We start from the raw sequence: 22,895 nt of genomic DNA, 5'->3' as shown, positions 1-22,895 counted from the left end.
TCGAATCTGTTGATTCCAAGAGTAAGCGCGCTGCAATAATCATAAAAGAGGTGCCCATTCTAGTTTGTTGCTTTGCTTCCTTATCTTCATTAACAATATTTCACATCATTGTCAATGAAGTGGATGTTTTGCCTCTTTGTGAATTGAACAGATTCCGTACCAGACAAACAAAGCATCTCTGGTCGAGAAGATAGCTGGTCTAGTTGAAAATAAGGTACTGGTTTCCATTGCAACATGTGACTGCATATTAGCTAGCTGATTGGAAATTTGAAAAAAAAACTGTCTTTCAAACAATATTTGAGGCTGTTAATTTGCTACAGTTGCTAGCCAGTGCTTTCGACGTTGGTAATGGGAAATGCTGATTTTCTGAGTATTTTTTCACTATTAGGGAGATCATGTTTTGTAGGTATTGTCAAATTGGCGATGCACCTTTCTGCTTTTTTTTAATGATTATCAATCAACAGTTCAGTTAGATCTGTTTGTGAACTGTAGCTTCAGCAGTTTGAGCATATAAAACACTCAAGTGTATTACAGGATGGTGGTTAAAGCCGTTTCTGCGATGATAGCATGATAAGATGCATGCAAATATGCAATGTACTTGATTCAGTGTTATGTTTAACGTTTTTTTTTTTTTTTTTTTTTTTTTTTTGAAAAGAACCTCGAAGGTCCTACTGTATTAAAGATAAATCGGCACTAACAGCATCGTTCGCGATCAAAGGCAAGCCCTCCGACCACATAAATCTACCCACAATTCTAGGAAAAGGATGGGCTAACGCATGAGCCACCCCATTGTTTAAACGACTAGTAAACGACCAAACAACAGAATTAAAATAAGAGCGTAACGAAACAATGTCATCTAAGACTAAATCAAAAATACTTCGACCGGAACGAGACTTCCGCAAAGCTTCAACCACTTGTAGACAATCGCTTTCGACGACGATATTCATATGTCCTCTCCGTCGTGCTTCCTTGACACCTTCCAAGACCGCTACAGCTTCCGCAATATGACTTTCCCACAGCTGCTCCAACACCAACGTCGCCCCCCAAATCACCTGACCCCTACCATCCCTACATACCATACCCAGATTCACACCCTTGCCTTCTTGAACTCCTGCGTCGACATTAACTTTCACATATCCCTCCGGGGGTACCACCCAACCCTTATGAGCCCTCTCCCTCCGTCTCACGCCCTCGTCCTCTCGGCTGCTCAGCTTCACGTAGCCCCCTCCCTCTATCTCCTCCATCACGTCCCGTATTCGCTTCACCACATCACACGGGTTCACTTCTCGAGCTTCAAACACGACTTTGTTTCTATGCTCCCACAAAGCCCAGCACGCCACCATAAACCAACCACACTCCCGCCCTCCAAGCTCCTTCCATCGTGCCTCAATCCAATCTCGCACACCTCCACTCCCCACTTCCTCTTCTCCTCCCGCCAGCCCAATGTCCTCCCAAACCCGTTGTGCCACCCCACAGTCCCTAAAAATATGAGTACTCGACTCAAAGCAAGAATTACAAAAGGAACAGAAAGAAGACTCACCTCGAACTCGAGTGGCGATGTTTGCTCTTGTTGCTAAAGCTTCGCTGCACAGCTGCCAAAAGAAGAGTTTCACGCGAGGCCACACCGGGATTTTCCAGAGCCTAGTCCAAAGCCACTTTTCCCTTTCCCAATTTGAAGTACCCCCCACCTCCAACGAGTCACGTCCTCCCACCAACAGTCGATAAGCCGACTTAACAGAGAACACTCCATCCCTCTCCGCACACCAAAACCAGTCATCATTGGTAGCATTCTCGCTGAGCCGTATATTCTTTATTCTAGTCCCTTCGAACCCCAAGAAGATATTATCAATAAGCTGCTCATTCCACGCTCCACCCCCTTCATTCAGTAAGCTCGCCACCATCATACCCTCGAACCCCGGGGGTTGTGGTGTTATCACCCGCCCAAACTGGTTCGACACTACCCAGGCATCCCCCCACACTCTAGTCGTGAGTCCGTTCCCAATGCGTCGTCTAAGCCCCAAACCGAGAGCCTCCTTAGACTCGTGGATACCCCTCCAAGTATAACTGGGGTGATTGCCAATATTTGAGGATAAAAAATCCCCATTCGGATAATATCTAGCCTTCATAACCCGAGCCCATAAACTATCCGTCTCCGTAGTGAGCCTCCATGCTTGTTTGCTTAGCAAAGCAAGATTAAACAGCTTAAAATCACGGAACCCCATGCCACCCATACCCTTTGGTTGACAAAGCTTTCTCCACGAAACCCAAGATATACCCCTCTTCCCCTCTTCATGCCCCCACCAAAACCTCGACATCATACTCCTGAGTTCGTCACAAAAGTTGACGGGAATTTTAAAAATACTCATAACGTAGGTAGGGAGTGAATTGGCAACAGCCTTTAAAAGAACCTCTTTACCAGCCCTAGACAAGATTTTTCCACGCCAGCCTTCTAGTCTTTTGCTCAGCTTATCCCGTAGGATATTAGTAAGCACTTTCTTCGATCGCCCCACCACAGTAGGCAGCCCCAAATATCGCTCTTGCTCCTCAACCTCGATAATACCCAATCGTGTAGCCAAATTGCTCCTCTTTGTCCTCGGCACACCCTTACTAAAAGAGACGGTAGTCTTATCTAAATTCACCAATTGCCCGGATGCGTGTTCATAGCGGCGTAAAATATCAGACACATCTGTAGCTTCCTCCTCCGTGGCTCTAGTAAAGAAAATGCTATCATCAGCAAAGAGTAAGTGAGATACCTCAGGAGCTCCAGCTGAGACCCGGACCCCATGTATAGCCCCCTCCGCCACAGCTCGGCGCATCAAATCAGATAAAACTTCCGCACACAGAATAAATAAGTAAGGGGAAAGGGGATCACCCTGGCGCAAGCCCCTAGTTGGCCGAAAAACACGTGACGGGTTCCCATTGATCAACACGGAAAACGATACCGAAGTCACACAGTCCATGACTCGATCAATCCACGCTCTATCGAACCCCATGCTGCCCAAAACGCGATAGAGAAAGCGCCACTCGACTCTGTCATAAGCTTTTGCCATGTCTAATTTAATCGCCATATTGCCCTCCACGTGTCTCGAATTTTTCATGGCATGGAACACTTCAAAGGCTATAAGGACATTATCCGAAATCGACCTCCCCGGAGTAAAAGCCCCTTGATTCTCCGAAACAATATCCCCCAGGAATAACTTGAGACGGTTCGCGAGCACCTTCGAGACGAGCTTGTACACCACATTGCAGAGACTAATCGGTCGAAAGTCCCGGATTTTGTCCGGTGCTTTCTTCTTGGGAATAAGGACAATATTGGTTTTGTTGATGTCCCTCGGAGATCGCTCCCCTCGAAGAATAGCCAACACAGCTCGCACCACTTCCGGTCCAATCGTACCCCAATAAGTTTGATAAAAGAGTCCATTCATGCCATCCGGACCCGGAGCCTTTAATGGGTGCATCTGATTTAGCGCTTCAAGGACCTCATCCTCCCCATAATCCCGCCTTAATTCGGCATTCATGGCCTCTGTAACACGGCCACCAATCCCCACCAACACGTCGTCAAAGCCAGTTGGGTTCGAAGTTGTAAACAATCCTTGAAAATAGTCCAACGCTACCTTCGTCACGTCCTCGGTACCCACCTTTTCCGTCCCGTCATCATCAATTAATTTGGCAATAAAGTTCTTCCTCTTCCTCTCCCCAGCCCGAGTATGAAAAAACTTAGTATTCCGATCTCCATCATTAAGCCACAAAGCCCTTGATCTTTGCCTCCAGTATTGCTCTTCTTGACGACGAAGTGTGGAAATTTTTGCAATCAGCTGCCTTCTTTTTTGCACATTCGTTTCAGATCGATCCCCTTCATTGAACCTAGCCAATTGTTTCCTCTTCTTTTCCAGCTCTTTGCCTATTTTGTTGATATTAATTTTCTGCCATCCCCTAAGCTCACGTGCACATTCGTCGATGACCGTCACAATGTCGCCTCTGCCCCTCGCCACACCCCTCTCCACGGCTTCCTCACTCCCCTCTTCCCCGACCCATATTTGTTCAAAGCGAAAAGGTTTCGCCCTAGTCTCCCCCACCTCCTTCGAATTCAGTAGAAGCTTGATCGGGGCATGATCCGACCACTCCCGGTCTAGATAATGGAGTCGCGCATGAGGAAATAAATCCAACCAAGTAGACGTACAAAGAGCTCTGTCTAGCATACATTGTCTATTCGCTTCACCTGCTTGACCGTTATCAAAGGAAAAATTGTACCCTACCCAAGGAACATCTCGAAGATGGCAATCATCAACCGCTGATCTGAAGTTAGTCATCTGCCCTTGAGGCCGGCTGCCTCCTTTCATCTCTGTAGAAAATAAAATCTCATTATAGTCGCCCATACAAACCCACGGCAAGGTTGATTGTCCCTTTAGAAGACGAAGCAGCTCCCAAGAAAGATGCCGGTCAGTCACCGCCGGCCACCCATAAAAACCAGTAAGCCTCCACTCCTTCCCCACATGGCGAATTGTAAAGTCCATGTGATGAACCGAGGAAGACATAAAAACACAATCAATATCCTTCTGCCACAACATAGCAAGACCGCCTGACCTTCCCATACTATCCACCTCCATCCCAAAATATCCCTCCAACTTCTCCCTCACCCTCCTCATGTCACGACCACAGAGTTTGGTCTCGCAAAGAAACACTATGGCCGGGGCTTCCCTTCGTACCAAAGCACGAAGGGCACTCACCGCGTCGGGGTTGCCCAAGCCCCGACAGTTAATGCTTAAGATATTCATTGGGCCTGGCGGGGTTGAACTCCGTCAACCTCCGCCTCAGGTATTAAGACGCCCCCGTCTGTGACTCGTTTGAGCTTCTTCTGCCCACTCCCACCGATGCAATCCTCTCTTCCCCTTTTCCCCGAATCATTTACAATCATCTTCGGGTCAAGTGTGCTTTTCTTCCCTGCGTTCTCAATGATATCCCTCGTCAATCTCGTCCATTTACCTCCTTGTCCACCCCACTGGTTTCCCTGCTCTTCTCTCCCCACACTCGGCTGCTGCACCACCTGTCTCCCCCTTTCTTCCCCCTGATCCACCTCCATATTATGAGAGGCAGCCACATCTGGCCTGCTCTTTTTCTGCATTCCCTCCAAAGAACCACTCAGCTGTATATTCAATGTCCCCGACTCCACACCTGTTTCCTGAAGGAGCTCAACAGGCGAAGCCGCCACCTGCACCTGTCCCCTCCTCCCCTCTGTTGAAGCTGCTGAAAGCTCTCCGACACCATTACCACTGTTAACTCGACCCCGTGTTTGGCCTTCCTCCTCAGAATTACCAGTCTTCTTAGTGCGTAGATTAATAGCGATAGCTTGCAATTTCTCAATCATATTTGAAATTACCTCCTCAGAATCCTTGGCATTAACCGCATCAAAAGACGAAGTCAGGTTTCGAGCTGCTTTACCCGGGCCCTCCTTCACAGTTTTAACAACTTTCCAAGGTGATGCTCGTAACCAATCCCCGAATTTAAGATCTTCCTCCTCGTATGGACCGTCTTCACAATCTTTTTCACCGTGCCCTATAAGTCCGCACCCATAACAATACGTCGGAAGACGCTCATACTTGACACTAAAACTCACTGTTCGACCCCCCTTCATTCGGATTGGTATGGACGCCTTTAGAGGTTTACGAACATCAAAGAGCACACGAACCCTAATAGCCCTATCAAGCTCGACATTTGGACCATATTCGACACTGATAAAGGACCCTAGCGAGTCCCCTAACCGCCTAGCATTCGCTTCACAAGCTCTCCCAGTAATTGGCAAGTCATAAATCCGTGCCCAAATTGGAAAGTGAAAGAGCGAGACATCAGTAATCTTACCAGTACGATTCGGCTCCGCAAAACACCATAAGAATTTATCAAAATGCCACGGTTGCCCCTCAAAAACCCTAGCTCTGTCCCTGTCCGAATCGAAGCGGAAAATGAAAGTTTTCTCCTTCGCATCCACAACGTTTCCCATAATTGGCTTCGATGGGTTCCATAAATTAATCATAGTCTCGATGGCGGCTTTGACATTGATTGATCTTGATGCCCACAACTTCCCTATCAACAGCGAAGATGACTTCTCAACCGTTGCTTCAGTCCCCTCCTCCCATTCGAACTCCTCCTCCTCATCCCCCATAGGCTCTTTTCCATCCCGATGTTGGCCAATTGTGACGCTCATCCTTGACACCTGCACAAAAACGAAACAAAGAAACAAAAAAGAAAACAAAAGCCAGCCCTATCTCACGAGAAAGACGTGAGATGAAGCCCCGAGCAAGAGGATGAAGAACGAAGAAATTAGGACCGATCCCTAGGAAACCCTAGACGTTTCTTTTTGGCTAATTAACATTGAAATTCAATCTGGATGAAACTCTAAATATTCTTTTTTATGTAGAAATGTTGAAAAAAACGAAACTAAAATTTTAAGATTTGTTATAAAAAGTCATTTGATAAATATTTATATTTAATTAAAAAATATAGAAGTATTGTATAGATTGAAAAAAAAAATTACAAATGTCGCCTCAAAGACCACTCAAAAATAGGGGTGGCCAAACGGGTTGAGCCAGTGTAGGCTGGGTCGGGCCAAGGGCGAGGGCCTTAGCATGACACTACTCTTCTCCAATGTCAGCGCGTGCGGGGTCGGACTCAGGAATTAGCGGCCCGAGCATGGCCCAGTGAGTGACGGGCCGAGAGTGATGTATTGGGCCGGGCTAAGAAAAAGCTGGCATTACCCCGCCCTAGTACTCTGGTAGGGTGATGTGCTCGCCATAGCACATGCTGGACAAGTCGCCTTTTTTGGCCTGATATTGTGATCTGGGCCGTGCTAGGTCGAGTCGCTCACATTATTTGCCAGCTCTACTCAAATAATTGAATTTTGACATATCTTTTGAAACGAATTGAAGGGCTCATTTCATATGAGCGACTATTATATTATCTGTGATTGGCCATGTTTAAAAATTGTTGGCTGATACTCCCTCTTATCGAATTTAAATTTTCCTATTTTCTTTTTTGGATTATTCAACTATTTTCTTTTTGTATGGTCCAAATTCACTTCCTAAGAACCCAAATTAAAAGAAAAGTTTACATGGAATAGGAGGGAGTAGTAAATTTCCAATTACATACATTTTGTTAACCTAAGTGAGTTTAATATAATGTTGTTCATCTTATTCATTAACTATGAGGTCATGATTTCGTTCTCTTTTGATGATAAGAAGACAATTCTTGTTTTTTTCCTAAAGAAACCTCTCAATGAGGTTAAGCATTAACTATTAAATTACATGAAACAATGGTTAAAATATTCATAGGAAAACAGCTCGTCCAAGCTCTCCTACCAACTTGCCAAGGAAACGACCGAGCAAGCTCATGAGCTACTTTATTAAACTCTCTCCTAACGAAAGACCACTTAACAGACTTAAAAGAATAACTATACGCAATAGTATCGTCTATAATAAGATGAAAAGTACTACGACCCTGTAAACATTGCTTCACCGCATCAACTAAAACTTAACAATCGCTTTCCAATATAACTTCCCTATAGCCTCGCATCATCGCCTCCTTCATTCCCAGCAGTAGTGCTTCCGCCTCCACTTCTCTCGGCTCCGTTATGGCTCGCCTTTAGACCGTTACACCCTATACCAATTATCCCCCTTCATCTACATACTCCCTAATACACGCATCCACATTAATTTTCACCACTCCCCTATTCGGTCTTTTCCATCCCTCCAGTCTCGCCTCCACATGCTCCCCACGCAGATGCCCCATACCCTGCCCCTTCTCACCCGGCCTCATCTAGCTCATTTCGCAACTTTTCGACCCTTCTCAACACCTTATCAAGATTAGTTCCGAAACTCCTCCTCAAATACCCACTTATTCCGCCTCTCCTATAATGACGAACATCCCATCATAAATGTGATAACCTCCCTCACATTAAGCTCCAACCCATCCCACATCCCTCCCAAACCCCTACCACCCCCAACCTTCGTGGAAATGAGTTTCTTCATCCCTAAGACAAAATGGACATAGACCATCCGCCCCTTGAATTCGTTTCATGATAGACAACTGTTAACCTCTTTGGTGAATACTATACTTGACATATTGAACCGGTTCGAATGACCTGATTTGACACTCGAAATTGACTAGCAACTGAATTAACCCAACCCTATATGACCGGACCCGAACGTTTATTGTTGAAAACTGGCTATTATCCTTAATTGATCCGAGAATAACCCGAACCCGAATGAACATGACCCGATCAGAATTTTATTAAACTCGAAAACGACACAATCGGAACAGCCCGACCTAAACCGAACCCGATCGAATAATTAATCTAACCCGACCCGAATTTTGCTAAACTAAAAAATGACTCAATCCGAACTGCCCGGCCAGAGCCGAATCCAACCCAGTTGATCCATTAATCAGATCTAGTGACTACTCACAACGACGAATCAGATTACTCATTGTTATCGACGGTAGAAATCCTGATTAAAAGAAAAGGCAATTACCTATTGACCTAATGTCAAGTTATCCAAGATTCTTTCCCCACCTTTTTTTTACTTTAGTGATGGAAAAACATGAGGCCAACATTTCCAATTTCTAAAAACAAAGCTCTATAAATTATTACGTGTTCTCCTATAATTCTCCTATAATTGTAACATTTCTGTACACATACTGACATACACATGCATGCATGATGCACTCTTTATGTATTCTACACATTACAAATGTAGTACTCTATAGTGATGTCCTTAGTCAGACACATATCAGCAATTAAAAATCACATTCGATTTACACAAAATCAACCTTACAAATTCTCCTTTTTTTTTTCGTATATTTATTTCCTTTCACACACAAAAAAAGTTAATTTCATGATCTTTCATCTTTTAAAACCATATACTCATTATATATATAAGAAAACTTAACTCGAACAATTACTTTGTCCTCAGCACCTCCTAATTTCCAAGAAATATAATAGTCGTCACGATTTCAAAGCCATGGAAGGTGACAACAACAATAATAATAACAATAGTAATATGTCAAGAAAAGATAAGAAAAAAGAAGTGGTGCAAAAAATTGCATTTTACAAATTATTTAGTTTTGCTGATAAATTAGATATATTGTTGATGATAGTAGGAGGTATAGGAGCTATATGTAATGGTCTTACTCATCCATTTATGACTGTTATTTTGGGTCAAGTTATCAACTCTTTTGGACGTTCAAATGTTGATAAACTTGTTCATGATATCTCTAAGGTACGTCATTTTCATGTTCGATAATATTTTCTAATACACACTTGCAATTGAAGCGATATATAGGTCATCTGACACTTAGGCATGACGATTGACGATGATAGTAGAATATGCATGCATGTGTCAAGATTATAAATTTTGCATGATTGCATGAAATTATACTTCGTATTATATAAAGATCGATAGTTTAATAATTCGATGATTTGAATGAAATTACATATACTTGCTTCTATCTGTTTATTCTCCCCATTTGATTTTGAGTTATATATTGCTTTACACATTGATAACAAATTTCTTCATTTTTATATATCTATATTAAATTATCTGACTAAAATTCAATTTATTTTAATTTTTTTGACAAAAATACAAATACCTCTTATATTTATGTCATAATCTTGTTATTTTCACAAGTCATATTCAGCGCAGATATTTTCTTCTTCAATATCTCTTAAAATATGTAAGCATAGAGTATAATTTTTTGTATTTTTTAAATTTTTTAAAATGTAAAACTTTTGAAACTTTAACCATAAAATATGAAATAACCAGTTAATTGAAATGGACGAGATGGACATACTAAGAGCATCTCCAATGGTTAAGCAAAAGGACTTGCTTGCAAATAAAAAAGTTTTCAAGCTACTTGCTTAACCATTGGAGCACTTTACGTGTATTAGCTTAAATTGAGCTAGTAGCTCCATGGAGCTAGTAGCTCAAATGGGCCTACAAGAAAAAATCTACCAATTAAAACAACACTTAAATATTTTTAATTTTTATTTTCTAGGTAAAATAAGTAAATGTATTAATTAAAAGAGTATTGTGGAAGGTAGTTGACATATGGTGCATTTAAGCCACAACACTAAGCTAGTAGCTTACCATTGTAGTAGTTTGTAGCTTAAAAATATTCTAGCTTGAAAATCTTATGTGGCAAAGGTAAGCTAGTAGCAACTAGCTTACCATTGTGGATGCTCTAAATACTCCGTACTTAAATTATGTAATAATTGCTGTAATAAGTTCCCTTAAATTTAGGGCTAACGCCTAGTAAATTTCAACAATTTTCTTAACCTCAGCACCTCAATGCGTAATTCGTAAGAGTATGTCACAGTAAATGCGATAAGAAAAATTGAGGCACATACAGAGTCATAAAATGCAACTTGAACGTTGTTTCTCACTTATAGTTAGTACTTGGCAGCAAATGCTTAAAAACAGCGATTCCTGGCGAAAAGTAGTTCCAACACCTCTTCATTTTTCATATCGGATTTTCTAACGTATGGTTTATATGATAAACATAATAACAATAAGTATATATTCCATTTTTCATGTTATAATCTTGAAAAAATATTGCTTTATACGACTTATTATCGTGTGTCCTTATTTGCGTTTGAATTCTTTTACCGTGTTTGATATCCGCAACCTCAAAATTCATTTTTTACTCTTTTCGGTAAAAATAAAAAGTTTTAAGTTAAGATGAATAGTAAAAACATATACGTATTTTATATCATTCTTCATAAACGATACGCGTACTATGTTTTGGGATATGTCACAACAATACAAGTTAACAAGTTAAGGCAGTTAGTATTCACCATCTCACAAACATGAGTGTCATTAGTAATTTCGAAGTGATATTATCCCTTTTCTTTTTGTTTTTCCTTAACCTTTTTTTAATTAAAAAAACACACGTTCATTGTGAAGCTTTTAAGTCTACTATGTTAATAAGTCACTGAAATCCTATAAAATTAGTAGATTAATATCTACAAGAGTGATTTTCTTTATTTCTAAATAGATATGCGAATATCCAAATCCAATTCAAATCTTGAGGATCTTATAAATCCGATACTGAATTTGAGAATTTCATATTATGTGAATCTTGACTAAATTTAAATTTACTATAAAATAGAGTATACAGATCTGAATGGATTTAAATTTATAAAATCCTATTCATATTCTATCATTTGATTCCTGATTTCAATTCATGTCACACACTATGAACAAACGACCTACTAAAAAGTCTCATGCTCTAATAGTTAAAACTTGGGTTAGATATGCACCAAGTATGTAGAGAATAATCCAAAACGTATCAAGTAAAAAGATGGTTACCACTTGATCTGACAAAATGGTCTCGTTCAGAATTACCAAACCCGTATCTACCCGTCACTCAAATCGAGTGCCGAACATGACCGTAACCTGAATTAACTAGACTCAATATTATCGACCTAAATTTTTATTCTTACAAACTGATCATAATAATCCCTATAAACTTACTTAACTTAGATAATACACTCGAAAATGACTCAAATTCAAAATAACCCGATAACCCGGCCCGGATTCTTACAAATCTAAATGAACCCGCTCGAGGTGACCCAACCAGTTCCAATCCTCGATCATGCATGCGCAATCTCCCTCACGGCCTCAATTTACCATCATTAATCTCTCTGCAATTCTTCAATTTATTTCCTCAAGAACCCTAATCCCAATCCCCAAATGTTCTTGCTCCATAACTCACTGTCTCTTCTTATAATGTCAGTCATTCAAGGTGAAATTATAATTTACTTGAATGTTTTTGTTATTTATTGACTTGATTTTGCATGATTATGATTATGATTATATTGTTTGAATCAATTAACGAAATTACTGATTTGTTCACTTTCAATCTACTTGAGAGTAATTTGCTTGCAAAATTGGTTTGATTTGTTACTTATTTTTCGTGAATTTCCGTTTTATAATTAGTGGCTGATCACCTGTTTGATGAAATGCCTGGATTATTATAGGACCGACTTATCTCATCCTTTCGGACAATTGAGAGTCTCAATTTGATCATAAACTCTGTAACCAACAATTCTCCCTTGTGACGGTCACAATTTGCGACGGGCAAATGTGACCACTTTTTGATGAAATGTAACCACTCAAACACTGTTCTTAAAATGTTACCTATAAAAAAATGGTCACATTTTCTCATAAAATGGCCACATTTGGCCCGTCGCAAATGTGAATAGTGTTTGTGACGGAATAGTACCCGTCACAAGGGAGAATTTGTGGTAACTTTATTGGCCGTACGAAAACAATGATTATACCTGATATATCTGGTTAAGTAGCTGATGTTGTCAGTTGGGAGGGAAGGAATAAGGATAAAAGAAGGTTAATTCTTAACAAAATTATAAGTAGGACGGTTAAATTGTACGGTTAAAATAGCGTGAGACCATCTCATACAAGAATTTGTGTCGGTGAAAAGAAACACATATTCTTATGGTAATCGCTATATACATGGGTAGGAATTGCTGATATTTACTTTTGACTAAATGTCGATTTTTTTAGTAGTACAATGGCCGCTGTCTGTTTAAATAAAACAGCTACTTCAACGTTAGCATACAGACGATGGTAATCTGCAACTTTGATTTTTGACAGTCTTGATATTTTCAACCTCGGCTAATTATGATTATCAATGTCATTTGCTGATGATAAGTTTTCTGATGTTTGTTATGTGTGGCTGCAGCTCTCGATTATGTTTGTGTACCTGGGGATATATACTGGCATAGCTTGCTTCCTACGTAAGTGATTACATAGATAGCTTACATTAATGATCATACGAAATCTGGACGTAGTAATTAACACAAATGATCATATGAAACCATTACTGAGTTTACGACACCTAACACTAGTTTAGTGAACTTGGTTCGTTCAGTCTGCATCTGTAAGGTAGAAAGTGTGCAATTTTGATATTTGAAATCGTGTTGAACAGAGGTAACATGTTGGATGGTAACTGGAGAAAGGCAAGCAGCAAGGATTCGAGGCCTTTACTTGAAGACAATCCTAAGACAAGATATCACTTTCTTCGACACCGAAACATCAACTGGAGAAATCATTGGCAGGATGTCAGGAGACACTGTTCTTATTCAGGATGCAATGGGTGAAAAGGTTCATTTTCTCTATATGCCTCTATCTTACTTTCTTTAATATCTAGTGTAAGTGTGTCAAACACTTGTTGTGGAAATGTGTTTCATGTTTTTGGCCCAAGTGTCGAGCACTCGACACGCAAACAAAGTAAAGCTTCAAAGTAACAGGAGTCTGGATAACATATTTATCTCATTAAATGGTAGAAATTGTTTTTCATTTGTAACACGGTGACACTAATTTCGCACAATCGTACTTTTTTCTAACTACATATAATTAATAAAGGTTTTTTTATGGTGTACCCTCCAATTCTTGACTATGCTATCATGTACCCCTATCTTTTTTAAATAATATGATGTACCCCTAAACTTTACTAGTATCTCCTAAACGTGATCAAAGTGGAAATTCCGTCAATAAAGTCTGTTAAGTGATGAGGTGGCAGTTAGATTAGTGCAAATTAATATTCATTAACCTTAATCTTTATTCAACCTTTATCAAACATCCATTTTCACAAGTTCTACCTCCATATCCATGACTTCTCCATCACTTTACCACACCATCCTCCACCAGTCGATCCATTCGGCCACCAACAAAAACCCTCCAAATCCACCACCATTTTCACTCATACCATCATGCTCACTAACCTCACTGCCCATAACCGACGCTCACCGTCTACCACTGTCAAGCAACAAACACTAATATGCAAATGTGACATTACCCCAAATTGATTTTGACATTACCCCAAATTAATTTTGCTTCAGATTTAGTCCCAAACCGGGTATAATCTGGGTGATTTATTATGCAAATTAAGAGAGAATTAACATTAATATTCATCAAAATCAAGGTGTTTAAATCAACATCAATGTAATTGAGTTGAGAAACATTGTCAATGGAGAAAAACATCATGTAATATATGTAAAATTTAGTACCAAAAAAATTTCAAGAATGATAGTTGGAGGATAATAAAAAGATGAAATCAAAGTCATATATATATAATGATAAAAAGAAAAATAGTAGAGGAATGGATTATGTAGGTCAAGTAAGCAATAAAGGATAAAGTTGAAGGAGTTGAAATGGACGTGAGAGGAGGGTTTTAGAGGTAGAAGAAGTGTTAGTAGATCTAAATTTGGGGTTAATTAACAACAAAACATGCCTTAACGGAAAATACTAACAGAATGCTGATATTTGGTCACAGAAGATATATTTGAGAAAGTTCAGGTGTATATCACGTGTTTTTGAAAAATGTAGGGGTATATCATAGAGAAGTAAATAACTGAGTGGTACACCATAGAAAAACCCCATTAATAAAATAAGACAAATTTTGATGCTATCTTCATTAATGGGTCATTTGAGAACATCCTTTATGTATTCAAAAATCACAGTATTAGACAGTGTAGTGAGTTTACAAAGAACGTAGCCATGTAGGTTATATTGTTGTTATTGTTACTGATGGTATGAAGTATTGTTGTTGTTGGGGTTGTTAGTCTCTTAGAATTGAGCCTCCAGGTTTTTGAGGCCCCAATCCATGAGTTACTTAAACATTCAAATACGGCGTCTGAAGAATCAAGGTATATGTATTTCATTATGACAATATGATGTAATATTGAAAGCTTAGATACTTTGGTTGGAAGTTGGACATGTTTGAATCATCTACCATTTGATGACCATGTTGCGTAACTTGCATCATGTTTTTTTTTTTTTTGGCAGGTAGGCAAGTTCATTCAGCTAATAGCAAGCGTTATCGGTGGGTTTGTCATAGGGTTCATAAGAGGATGGCGTTTAGCGGTGGTTTTACTAGCATGTGTTCCTGGCGTTGTAATAGCTGGTGGTGTTATGGCATTGTTAATGACGAGAATGGCTAGTCGCACTCAAATGGCCAATGCTGATGCTGGCAACATTGTCGACCAGACTGTCACTGCTATCAGGACGGTAAGTCTCTATTGATTTGTACATGAACTTATAGTAGCCTCTTTTGACCGATACTTGTCATTGATAAACTAGTTTGGAACACCAAAATTAGCTTTTGGCTTAAATTTTCATGTATTTGTTGTCAGTACTATGTAGGAGAGGAATTTCAATTAACAAAGGAATTTCAAAATATATCACTTGATTGTTAATGCATTAATTAACTACTGGTAATCCTGAGATATTTTATTCGAGTTTTCAATAAAGGGTTGAGACAGAGGTCTTGTGGAGTTTGTGCGATAGGTCCCAAATTTAAATCCTTCTCCCCTTTGTATTCTCATCACTTTGTGTCTCCTTTTAGACCGAAAAAAATAAATGGAAGCTGTGTATTATCTATTCCTCTTACCTTGTTGTACGACTTTAATCCTTAGGTACCAAGTGGTGTTGTTGTTGATAGTACGAAAAGACTAACTATAGGAACAATTAAATCTAAAAATGAAGGGTTTATAATTCTCCTTTGATAGCAGCGTCCGTTGGGTAACCCCATCTGTACATGATAGCTTAGAGACCTCAGTACGGACCTACGGTGATAGGACCTCACTCGAGAAAGCATCATCTAAGGCCAAATTGCTTCCACGTGACTTTGAACGGACTCACGAGTTATAAGTAATTCATAATGTTTTAATCCCTTGAGCTAACCGATTTTGTCAAGGATTATTAATTTACGCAGTACAACCGTAGTAGATAAACCACAATACTTACTAACTTGCTTATTTCCTGTGTACCCTAGGTTGCATCATTTACAGGAGAAAAGGATGCAATAAAAAAATATGATGACAAGCTTAAAGTTGCATACAAAGCTACTAAAACTCAAGGACTGGCCTCAGGAATAGGTCTTGGTGCATTAATGCTCATAATATCCTTATTCTATGCTATAGCTGTATTGTATGCAGCCAAATTGATTATCCAAAAGGGTTACACTGGTGGTCAAGTCATCAACGTAATTTTATGCATGATGAATGGTGGAAAGTAAGTCCTCCTGTACTGTATAAAACCATTGTGCTATCGATTTACTGTATAAGACCATTGTTCCAGCTTTGAGCCATTTTGCTTTATTCTAGAACCAAAGAATAACGAGTCTTTTATTCCATTGAAATTTGGGTAAACAAAATTCAAAATGAATTTAGGCATGTGTTGGTTTATATTGCAAAAATTTCCTAATCTAGACTGATCTTGTTTTACTGTATATTTGACGTCTCTACTGCAGCTCCCTCGGACAAACATCTCCATGTCTAAATGCATTTGCATCAGGGCAAGCAGCAGCATATAAGATGTTTGAGACTATAAAACGGAGGCCAGATATAGACGCCTCATGCAATGAAGGGATAACAAAGGAAGATATTGGAGGTGATATTGAGCTAAAAGATGTGTTTTTCAGATACCCTGCGAGGCCAGATGTGCAGATATTTTCTGGATTTTCTTTGCAAATTCCTAGTGGAACAACTGCAGCTCTTGTTGGGCAGAGTGGGAGTGGAAAATCTACAGTAATTAGTCTCGTAGAACGATTCTATGACCCGGAGTCTGGAGTTGTTCTTATAGATGGAGTTGATTTGAAGAAATATCGATTATCTTGGATTAGGCAAATGATTGGACTAGTCAGTCAGGAGCCAGTTCTCTTCACGACGACAATAAAAGATAACATTGCCTATGGAAAAGAGGGGGCCACTGATCAGGAGATCAGGAGTGCTATTCAGCTTGCAAATGCTGCTAAATTCATTGACAAACTTCCCAAGGTAAGGATTACTGTAATGATCATGTTGAGTAAACATTAGCCGATTTTATGTTACCCTTACGATGTTATGACGTTTTAAGGTTTCTGGTGAGATTTAACTTTGAGCTAATAAAAAACATCTCATAGCTTCCCTCCCAAAAAGTTGCCAAATTTAGATGTTTATTAAGGTTTTTTGTTTTTTTTGTGACAATAATCAACTGCTAAATTTCAAATTAGTCATTTTGCATCAGGCCTTTTTTTAATTGAGTGGTCTTGGGTCGGGTCAATTTTGGTTTCATAAAAGCTCAGGTTCAAGCGGGTCAATTAGGGGTTCGCCTCAAAACTGAGCTGTTCTCTTATGTTACAACCTGATTCTTGGGTCAACTTATTGGGTTTGGGTCAGGTTAAATTTGTCATGTGTACTTATATCTACATGGGGGGAACATCGTGTTTGATCTTGCTCCAGCTCATGGTGCTCGTAGTTTCTACTATCTACTTTCTATTTTGAATATAAATGCTCTTATATCTTTTTCTTGTTTCATTGGGTGCTGGCAGTCTTTTTGGTCATGTCTCATCTTAGTGAAATTATGTTTATTGGGCTTTGCCAATCTTGAACTTAACGGAAAAAGTCTACATGGTTGTCTCAAATTGTAGGGTCTTGACACAATGGTTGGAGATCGAGGAACTCAGCTTTCGGGCGGTCAGAAACAACGGATAGCCATCGCTCGAGCTATTCTAAAAAATCCGAGAATTCTGCTCCTAGACGAGGCAACCAGTGCCCTAGATGCTGAATCTGAGCGCATTGTGCAGGATGCACTTGACAGAATCATGACAAACAGAACAACAGTCATTGTTGCTCATCGCTTAACCACCATTAAGAATGCTGATTTGATCGCAGTTGTTCATCAAGGAAAAATTGTGGAGAAAGGTAATAAGACAACTCAGATATTCTTTTCATTTGCTATTTGGTGTACCATAACTCAATGAATTCGTCAACCACAACTCAATTTTTCATTTCACTGTTTAAAGTTGTGACTTGTGAGAGTCTATTTACTCATCAATTAACCATAATCTATTCGTTGAATCCAAATCTTTTAAATAATACCGGTTCACATTTTTACAACTGAGACAGTCTCATAGAATTCACTGTAACATTCATACCTGTGAATTGTATCCAGGTCGTCATGATCAGTTGATCAGCGACCCCGAAGGAGGCTACTCACAATTAGTGCGGCTTCAAGAAGGGGCCAAGGAGAAAGAATCCGTCTATATGGATTCAATCTCTGACACCGAAAAAACGGGAAGCAGATCAAGTAGTCAAAAACTACATATAAGGAGATCAGAAAGCAGGGGATCTTCTAGTAGCAGACGTTCAATTTCCATCAGCTTTAGTGAAGTTGGTCCTGTCAACATTCGGGAGACGACTGCAAGAGAAGATCTTGATGATTATGAACACAAAAATCAAAGTGATATTTTCGAAGAAAAAGAGGAGGATAAACGAAATGTTTCAATGAGACGTCTAGCGTGTTTGAATAAACCAGAAATACCCATTCTATTGCTTGGAAGCCTTGCTGCATCAATTCATGGGGTTATATTTCCCTTGTTTGGATTGATGATGTCTTCAGTGATCAAAACTTTATATGAACCACCACATTTGCTTCATGAACATACACGAAAGTGGGCTTTAATCTACATTTGTATAGGCATTATGAGTATCATCGCTATACCCTTTCAGAATTTCTTGTTTGGAGTCGCAGGAGGGAATCTTATTCGAAGGATACGGTTTTTGTGTTTTGAAAAGATTGTGTACCAAGAAGTTAAATGGTTCGATCACCCTGCAAATTCAAGGTATTATAATTTCTTACAAGATATTGTGCTTCTCATAATTTTCTTTTTTTTTTCGTTTGCTTTGGAACATACAACATAACCCTAGGTTTCCCAGGAAATGGGAGGGCTGTTGGGTTCATATCTGAAACATCATCTAGATGACCCTTCATGAAAATTGAATCAAGAATTGAATCGAATAATTGCTACTTCACTATAAAAAGTATCACGCCAATTTAGTGAGCTATTTTTCTTTTGTTTGATCATAATCTAGAACCAAAGAATGGTGTCTCTTTGGCTCCATTAAGAAGGGAACATTGGATATGATATGTTAGACGATGAAATAAAATGGCTCAGTAAATTGTGAACACTTTTATGACACGTAAGAGCATTCAGTCTATACAATTTTTTACGCGATTTCATCATATGGTTCATCAGGGAACAATCTCTTTGTGTTCCCATAAGGCCACTTTTCCCTTGCCATAAACAGCAGTGCATGAGCCTTTGAGCCAGAGGGAAAATATTGTTGGCATACTGTGATGATGAATGTAACAATTCCTACTGAGAACATCTTCAAACTACTTTGGCGCTCTTAATCTTCTTTCTTTCTGACATCAGTGGAGCAATTGGAGCAAGATTATCTACAGATGCTGCAAATGTTCGGAGCTTGGTTGGGGATCAACTGGCTCTAGCTGTACAAAATATTGCAGCAATAACATGTGGTCTTGTAATTGCTTTCACTTCTAATTGGTTGCTTACACTCATTGTTCTAGCCGTGGTTCCATTTATCTTCGTACAAGGGTATTTTCAGGGAAAATTTAGGACCGGACTCAGTGCAGATGCTAAGGTCTGTTTGTCTTGCAACTTTTCATTTATTTTGCTTTTTCAATTTTACCTGCAAAACTATGAATGTGAGCTATCTTATATGCTGAAGTTGTTGGGGGTGTTATCCTTGCCCATGTCATATCGGCTCTTCCCGTCTCAAGCCATACCCAAATTGGCCAAGAAACCAGTGATATGGGTATGAATTATCTAATCTATACCCAGTCCGTTTTGCAAATATTATGCATAGTAGAGCCGGAGATGATGTATTAATCCTTAACCCTTTGCTTTGATAAAAGTATTACGGATTGGGGGAAACAAAAGAAACACTTTTTCCTCCTACAAAGCAAATTTAACAATCAACATAGGAAATATTGGCAAGGAAAATGGTCCTCCGTCCGCACCCCTTCCCTCCTCAGTATGTATCCAAACAAAGGTTTAGTGGTATACTTAATGGTTGTAAACAGTGTGAGTTAAACATTGCTATTTCAGTTTTAGAAACTAAACATTTCAAAAAGAATCTGCACTAATTTTGCCATGAAGTATTGTCAATAAGAACACACAAAAGTACCTGAAAACTGAAATTACTAAAGACTAAAGAGTACTGTCACGATAAGTCTGACAGACGTACCTAACTTCAAGTAAAAAGTTCATAACTTGATTAGAGACCCGTCTTCGTTGATATTACCTACATGGACACAGATTAGCTGATAACTGGAGTACTAATTACCAAGTTGAATGTGCAATGCAGGTCATGTATGAAGAAGCAAGTCAAATTGCAAATGATGCAGTAGCGAGCATCAGAACAGTGGCATCCTTTTGTGCAGAGGAAAAAGTGATGCAGCTTTACAACAAGAAATGTGAGGGTCCTGTGAAAAGCGGTGTTCGGTTGGGACTCATTAGTGGTATTGGCTTTGGTTTCTCCTTCTTTGCTCTCTACTGCACAAATGCCTTTGTCTACTACATTGGTGCTGTCTTTATTCACCATGGTAAAGCTACTTTTGGGGAGGTTTTCAAGGTAGCTACAGGCTTCAGTTTTGCTGGCATTATTTCTGTTTTCTTTTTCCCGCTCCCGTTCGAGCAAAATACTTGCTATCAATTGGTTTTGGAATAAATCAAAGACTCACTCACTATTACAATTGATACATATTTGTTCTATGTAAGAGTGTCCTAACCCCAAATTTTCCCCCGCTGGTTGTAAATCAATGCCAAAAAGATGTGCCTCATAAACTGTTGCACTTCTCATGTCACGATGTAGGAGATGGTCGAGGAAAGCTGCAATTTTAATTATGGTTTATCCAGAAACAGTTTCTGTGTGTTTTAAATAAAAGTCACTTGCAGAGCCACATACGTGCAATTTCATTGTGTTTCCCCCTGAGAGACTCTTTAGCGTTTTTTTATTTTATTTTATTTTATTTACCACAGTTTAACAATACACAATGACAATGAGTCTAAGAATGACCCGTATTCATGAATTTGTGGCTATGCCAGTACTAAATTTCATTGGGTAATGTTGCTGTTTTGGTTGTAGGTTTTTTTTGCTTTAAGCGTCACAGCAGTTTGTTTATCCCAAAGCAGCAGCATGGCGATGGACAGAACAAAGGCTAAAGACTCAGCCGTCTCAGTCTTCAAGATTCTTGATACTAAACCCAGTATTGACTCCAAAAGCGATGAGGGAACAACGTTGGAAAGTGTACGTGGTGACATCGAGCTTAGCCACGTTAGCTTCCAATATCCAACCCGGCCTGATATTCAGATATTCAGAGACTTGAGCTTGTTCATTCCTTCTAAAAAGGTATGTCATGTTTAAATCACAGCAAGTTCAAAGTTGATGCCTCTTTTTTGTGCAGCATTTGGTGCTTAAATTTTATTACGCTAAAAATCAAATCCGAAATACCTAGGAAAATGAGTTTGCTTTTTCATTGGTATTATTGAACCCGGTACCACCATATATACTTGCATTCACACTCGCATGATATTTTGATATTCTATTTGTGTTTGGTCGTACTGAAACTCAATACTACCGGCTAGCATCCTATCACTTCTTAAATAAGGAACTGGAAGTGATACCGAATGTAATACAGTATTTATTTGAGACTAAGTTGATTTTTATATTTCAGACTATAGCTCTTGTAGGAGAAAGTGGTAGTGGAAAGTCCACTGTCATCAGCATGATTGAGAGGTTTTACGAGCCTGACAAAGGCCGAGTTTTACTAGATGGTGTAGAACTCCAAAAATTCAAGCTAAGCTGGCTAAGGCAACAAATGGGATTGGTAAGCCAAGAGCCCATTCTTTTCAATGAGACGATCCGGTCCAACATTGCATATGGCAAACAAGGAGATGTAACCGAAAATGAGATCGTTGAGGCGGCTAAAGCAGCAAATGCCCATAACTTCATATCAGGACTTCCCCAAGCATACGACACATCGGTTGGAGAAAGAGGGGTACAACTGTCTGGTGGGCAAAAACAAAGGATAGCCATCGCGAGAGCAATACTTAAGAACCCTAGGATCTTGCTTCTTGATGAAGCAACCAGCGCACTTGATGCTGAGTCAGAGAGAATAGTGCAGGATGCTTTGGATAATGTGATGGTTGACCGGACGACTGTCATTGTAGCTCACCGGTTGACGACTATCAAGAATGCTGATATTATTGCTGTGGTAAAGAATGGAGTAATTGCTGAAAAGGGGAAACATGATGAACTAATGAAGATAAAAGATGGCGCTTATACTTCTTTAGTTGCTCTTCACGCTAGTGCTTCTTCCTAAAGGATTCGGTTAGGATATCATCAGGTCGGAAAGAATTGACCTCCAAGTAATCAAGGATGTTGTTATGTGGGTTCTTGTTTAAGTAGTGCCTTTGTTGTCAATATTGTGGACATCTCGGAGTTAACTCTATGTTTGCTATCTCGTTGTGATTCTCTGATCGATTCAATTCGAGATTTGGTTTACTTCGGTTGAATTACAGCCCATCATATATGAATTATGATATGCGAATAGGTTCAATTCCTGATTCAATCACACCAGAAAATCCACCAAAGTTCGAAAAAATCAACATGGTTTATTATTGCAAAGATTGTCTGCTCGTCGACGACAGGTAGCCTACCTGGATGTCAACATTTCATCACCAAATTGATGTGGACTTTTGTATGAAACTTAAATGTATTCAAAAAAATAAAATGGGCCGTTCCGTCTTCAGAGTATTCAATCGGCATTACCGAAATCCCGTTATTCAATTTGATTTGGTAAAACTAATTGCCCGATGACTCGACCGATCCATATTTGAATCATAGCCTAGTACCTGAATGACCAATCCATATTTGCATAACTTGAATATGAGCTGAACTCGAATTGGTCCGACCTGCCTAATATTTTTGATGTACTTCTTAACTTGAATGATTCCTTAAAATGACTTGACCTACCACACTA

The 22,895-nt window shown here is 39.5% G+C and overlaps 1 protein-coding gene across 2 annotated transcripts; it reads left to right on the top strand.

The window, feature by feature from the left end:
• The first annotated feature begins 8,933 nt into the window (after positions 1–8,933).
• Positions 8,934–22,428, top strand: LOC141592802 (ABC transporter B family member 9-like). Of its 2 annotated transcripts, none has more exons than XM_074413630.1 (12): positions 8,934–9,266; positions 12,748–12,802; positions 12,994–13,169; positions 14,853–15,074; positions 15,841–16,079; positions 16,318–16,843; positions 17,476–17,749; positions 18,000–18,669; positions 19,264–19,492; positions 20,219–20,485; positions 20,999–21,262; positions 21,588–22,428. In XM_074413630.1, the coding sequence occupies exons 1-12, from the start codon at positions 9,009–9,011 to the stop codon at positions 22,233–22,235; spliced, it is 3,828 nt and encodes a 1,275-aa protein (XP_074269731.1). In that variant the 5' UTR covers positions 8,934–9,008; the 3' UTR covers positions 22,236–22,428. The 2 variants fall into 2 exon arrangements, with proteins under 2 accessions (XP_074269731.1, XP_074269732.1); XM_074413631.1 differs by lacking the exon at positions 8,934–9,266 and adding an exon at positions 11,620–11,790.
• Positions 22,429–22,895: the final 467 nt, after the last annotated feature.

This window comes from Silene latifolia, chromosome 7, assembly GCF_048544455.1.
Source record: "Silene latifolia isolate original U9 population chromosome 7, ASM4854445v1, whole genome shotgun sequence".
NCBI lineage: Eukaryota > Viridiplantae > Streptophyta > Magnoliopsida > Caryophyllales > Caryophyllaceae > Silene > Silene latifolia.
This window is presented reverse-complemented; position numbering and strand designations above follow the sequence as displayed.

Bases quoted from the DNA above. Each gene is read 5' to 3' on its own strand.
- LOC141592802 (XM_074413630.1), top strand. From the start codon at position 9,009: ATGGAAGGTGACAACAACAATAATAATAACAATAGTAATATGTCAAGA. The intron at 16,080-16,317 runs GTAAGTCCTCCT...TCTCTACTGCAG, and splicing joins TGCATGATGAATGGTGGAAA to CTCCCTCGGACAAACATCTC. The intron at 20,486-20,998 runs GTAGCTACAGGC...TTTTGGTTGTAG, and splicing joins CTTTTGGGGAGGTTTTCAAG to GTTTTTTTTGCTTTAAGCGT.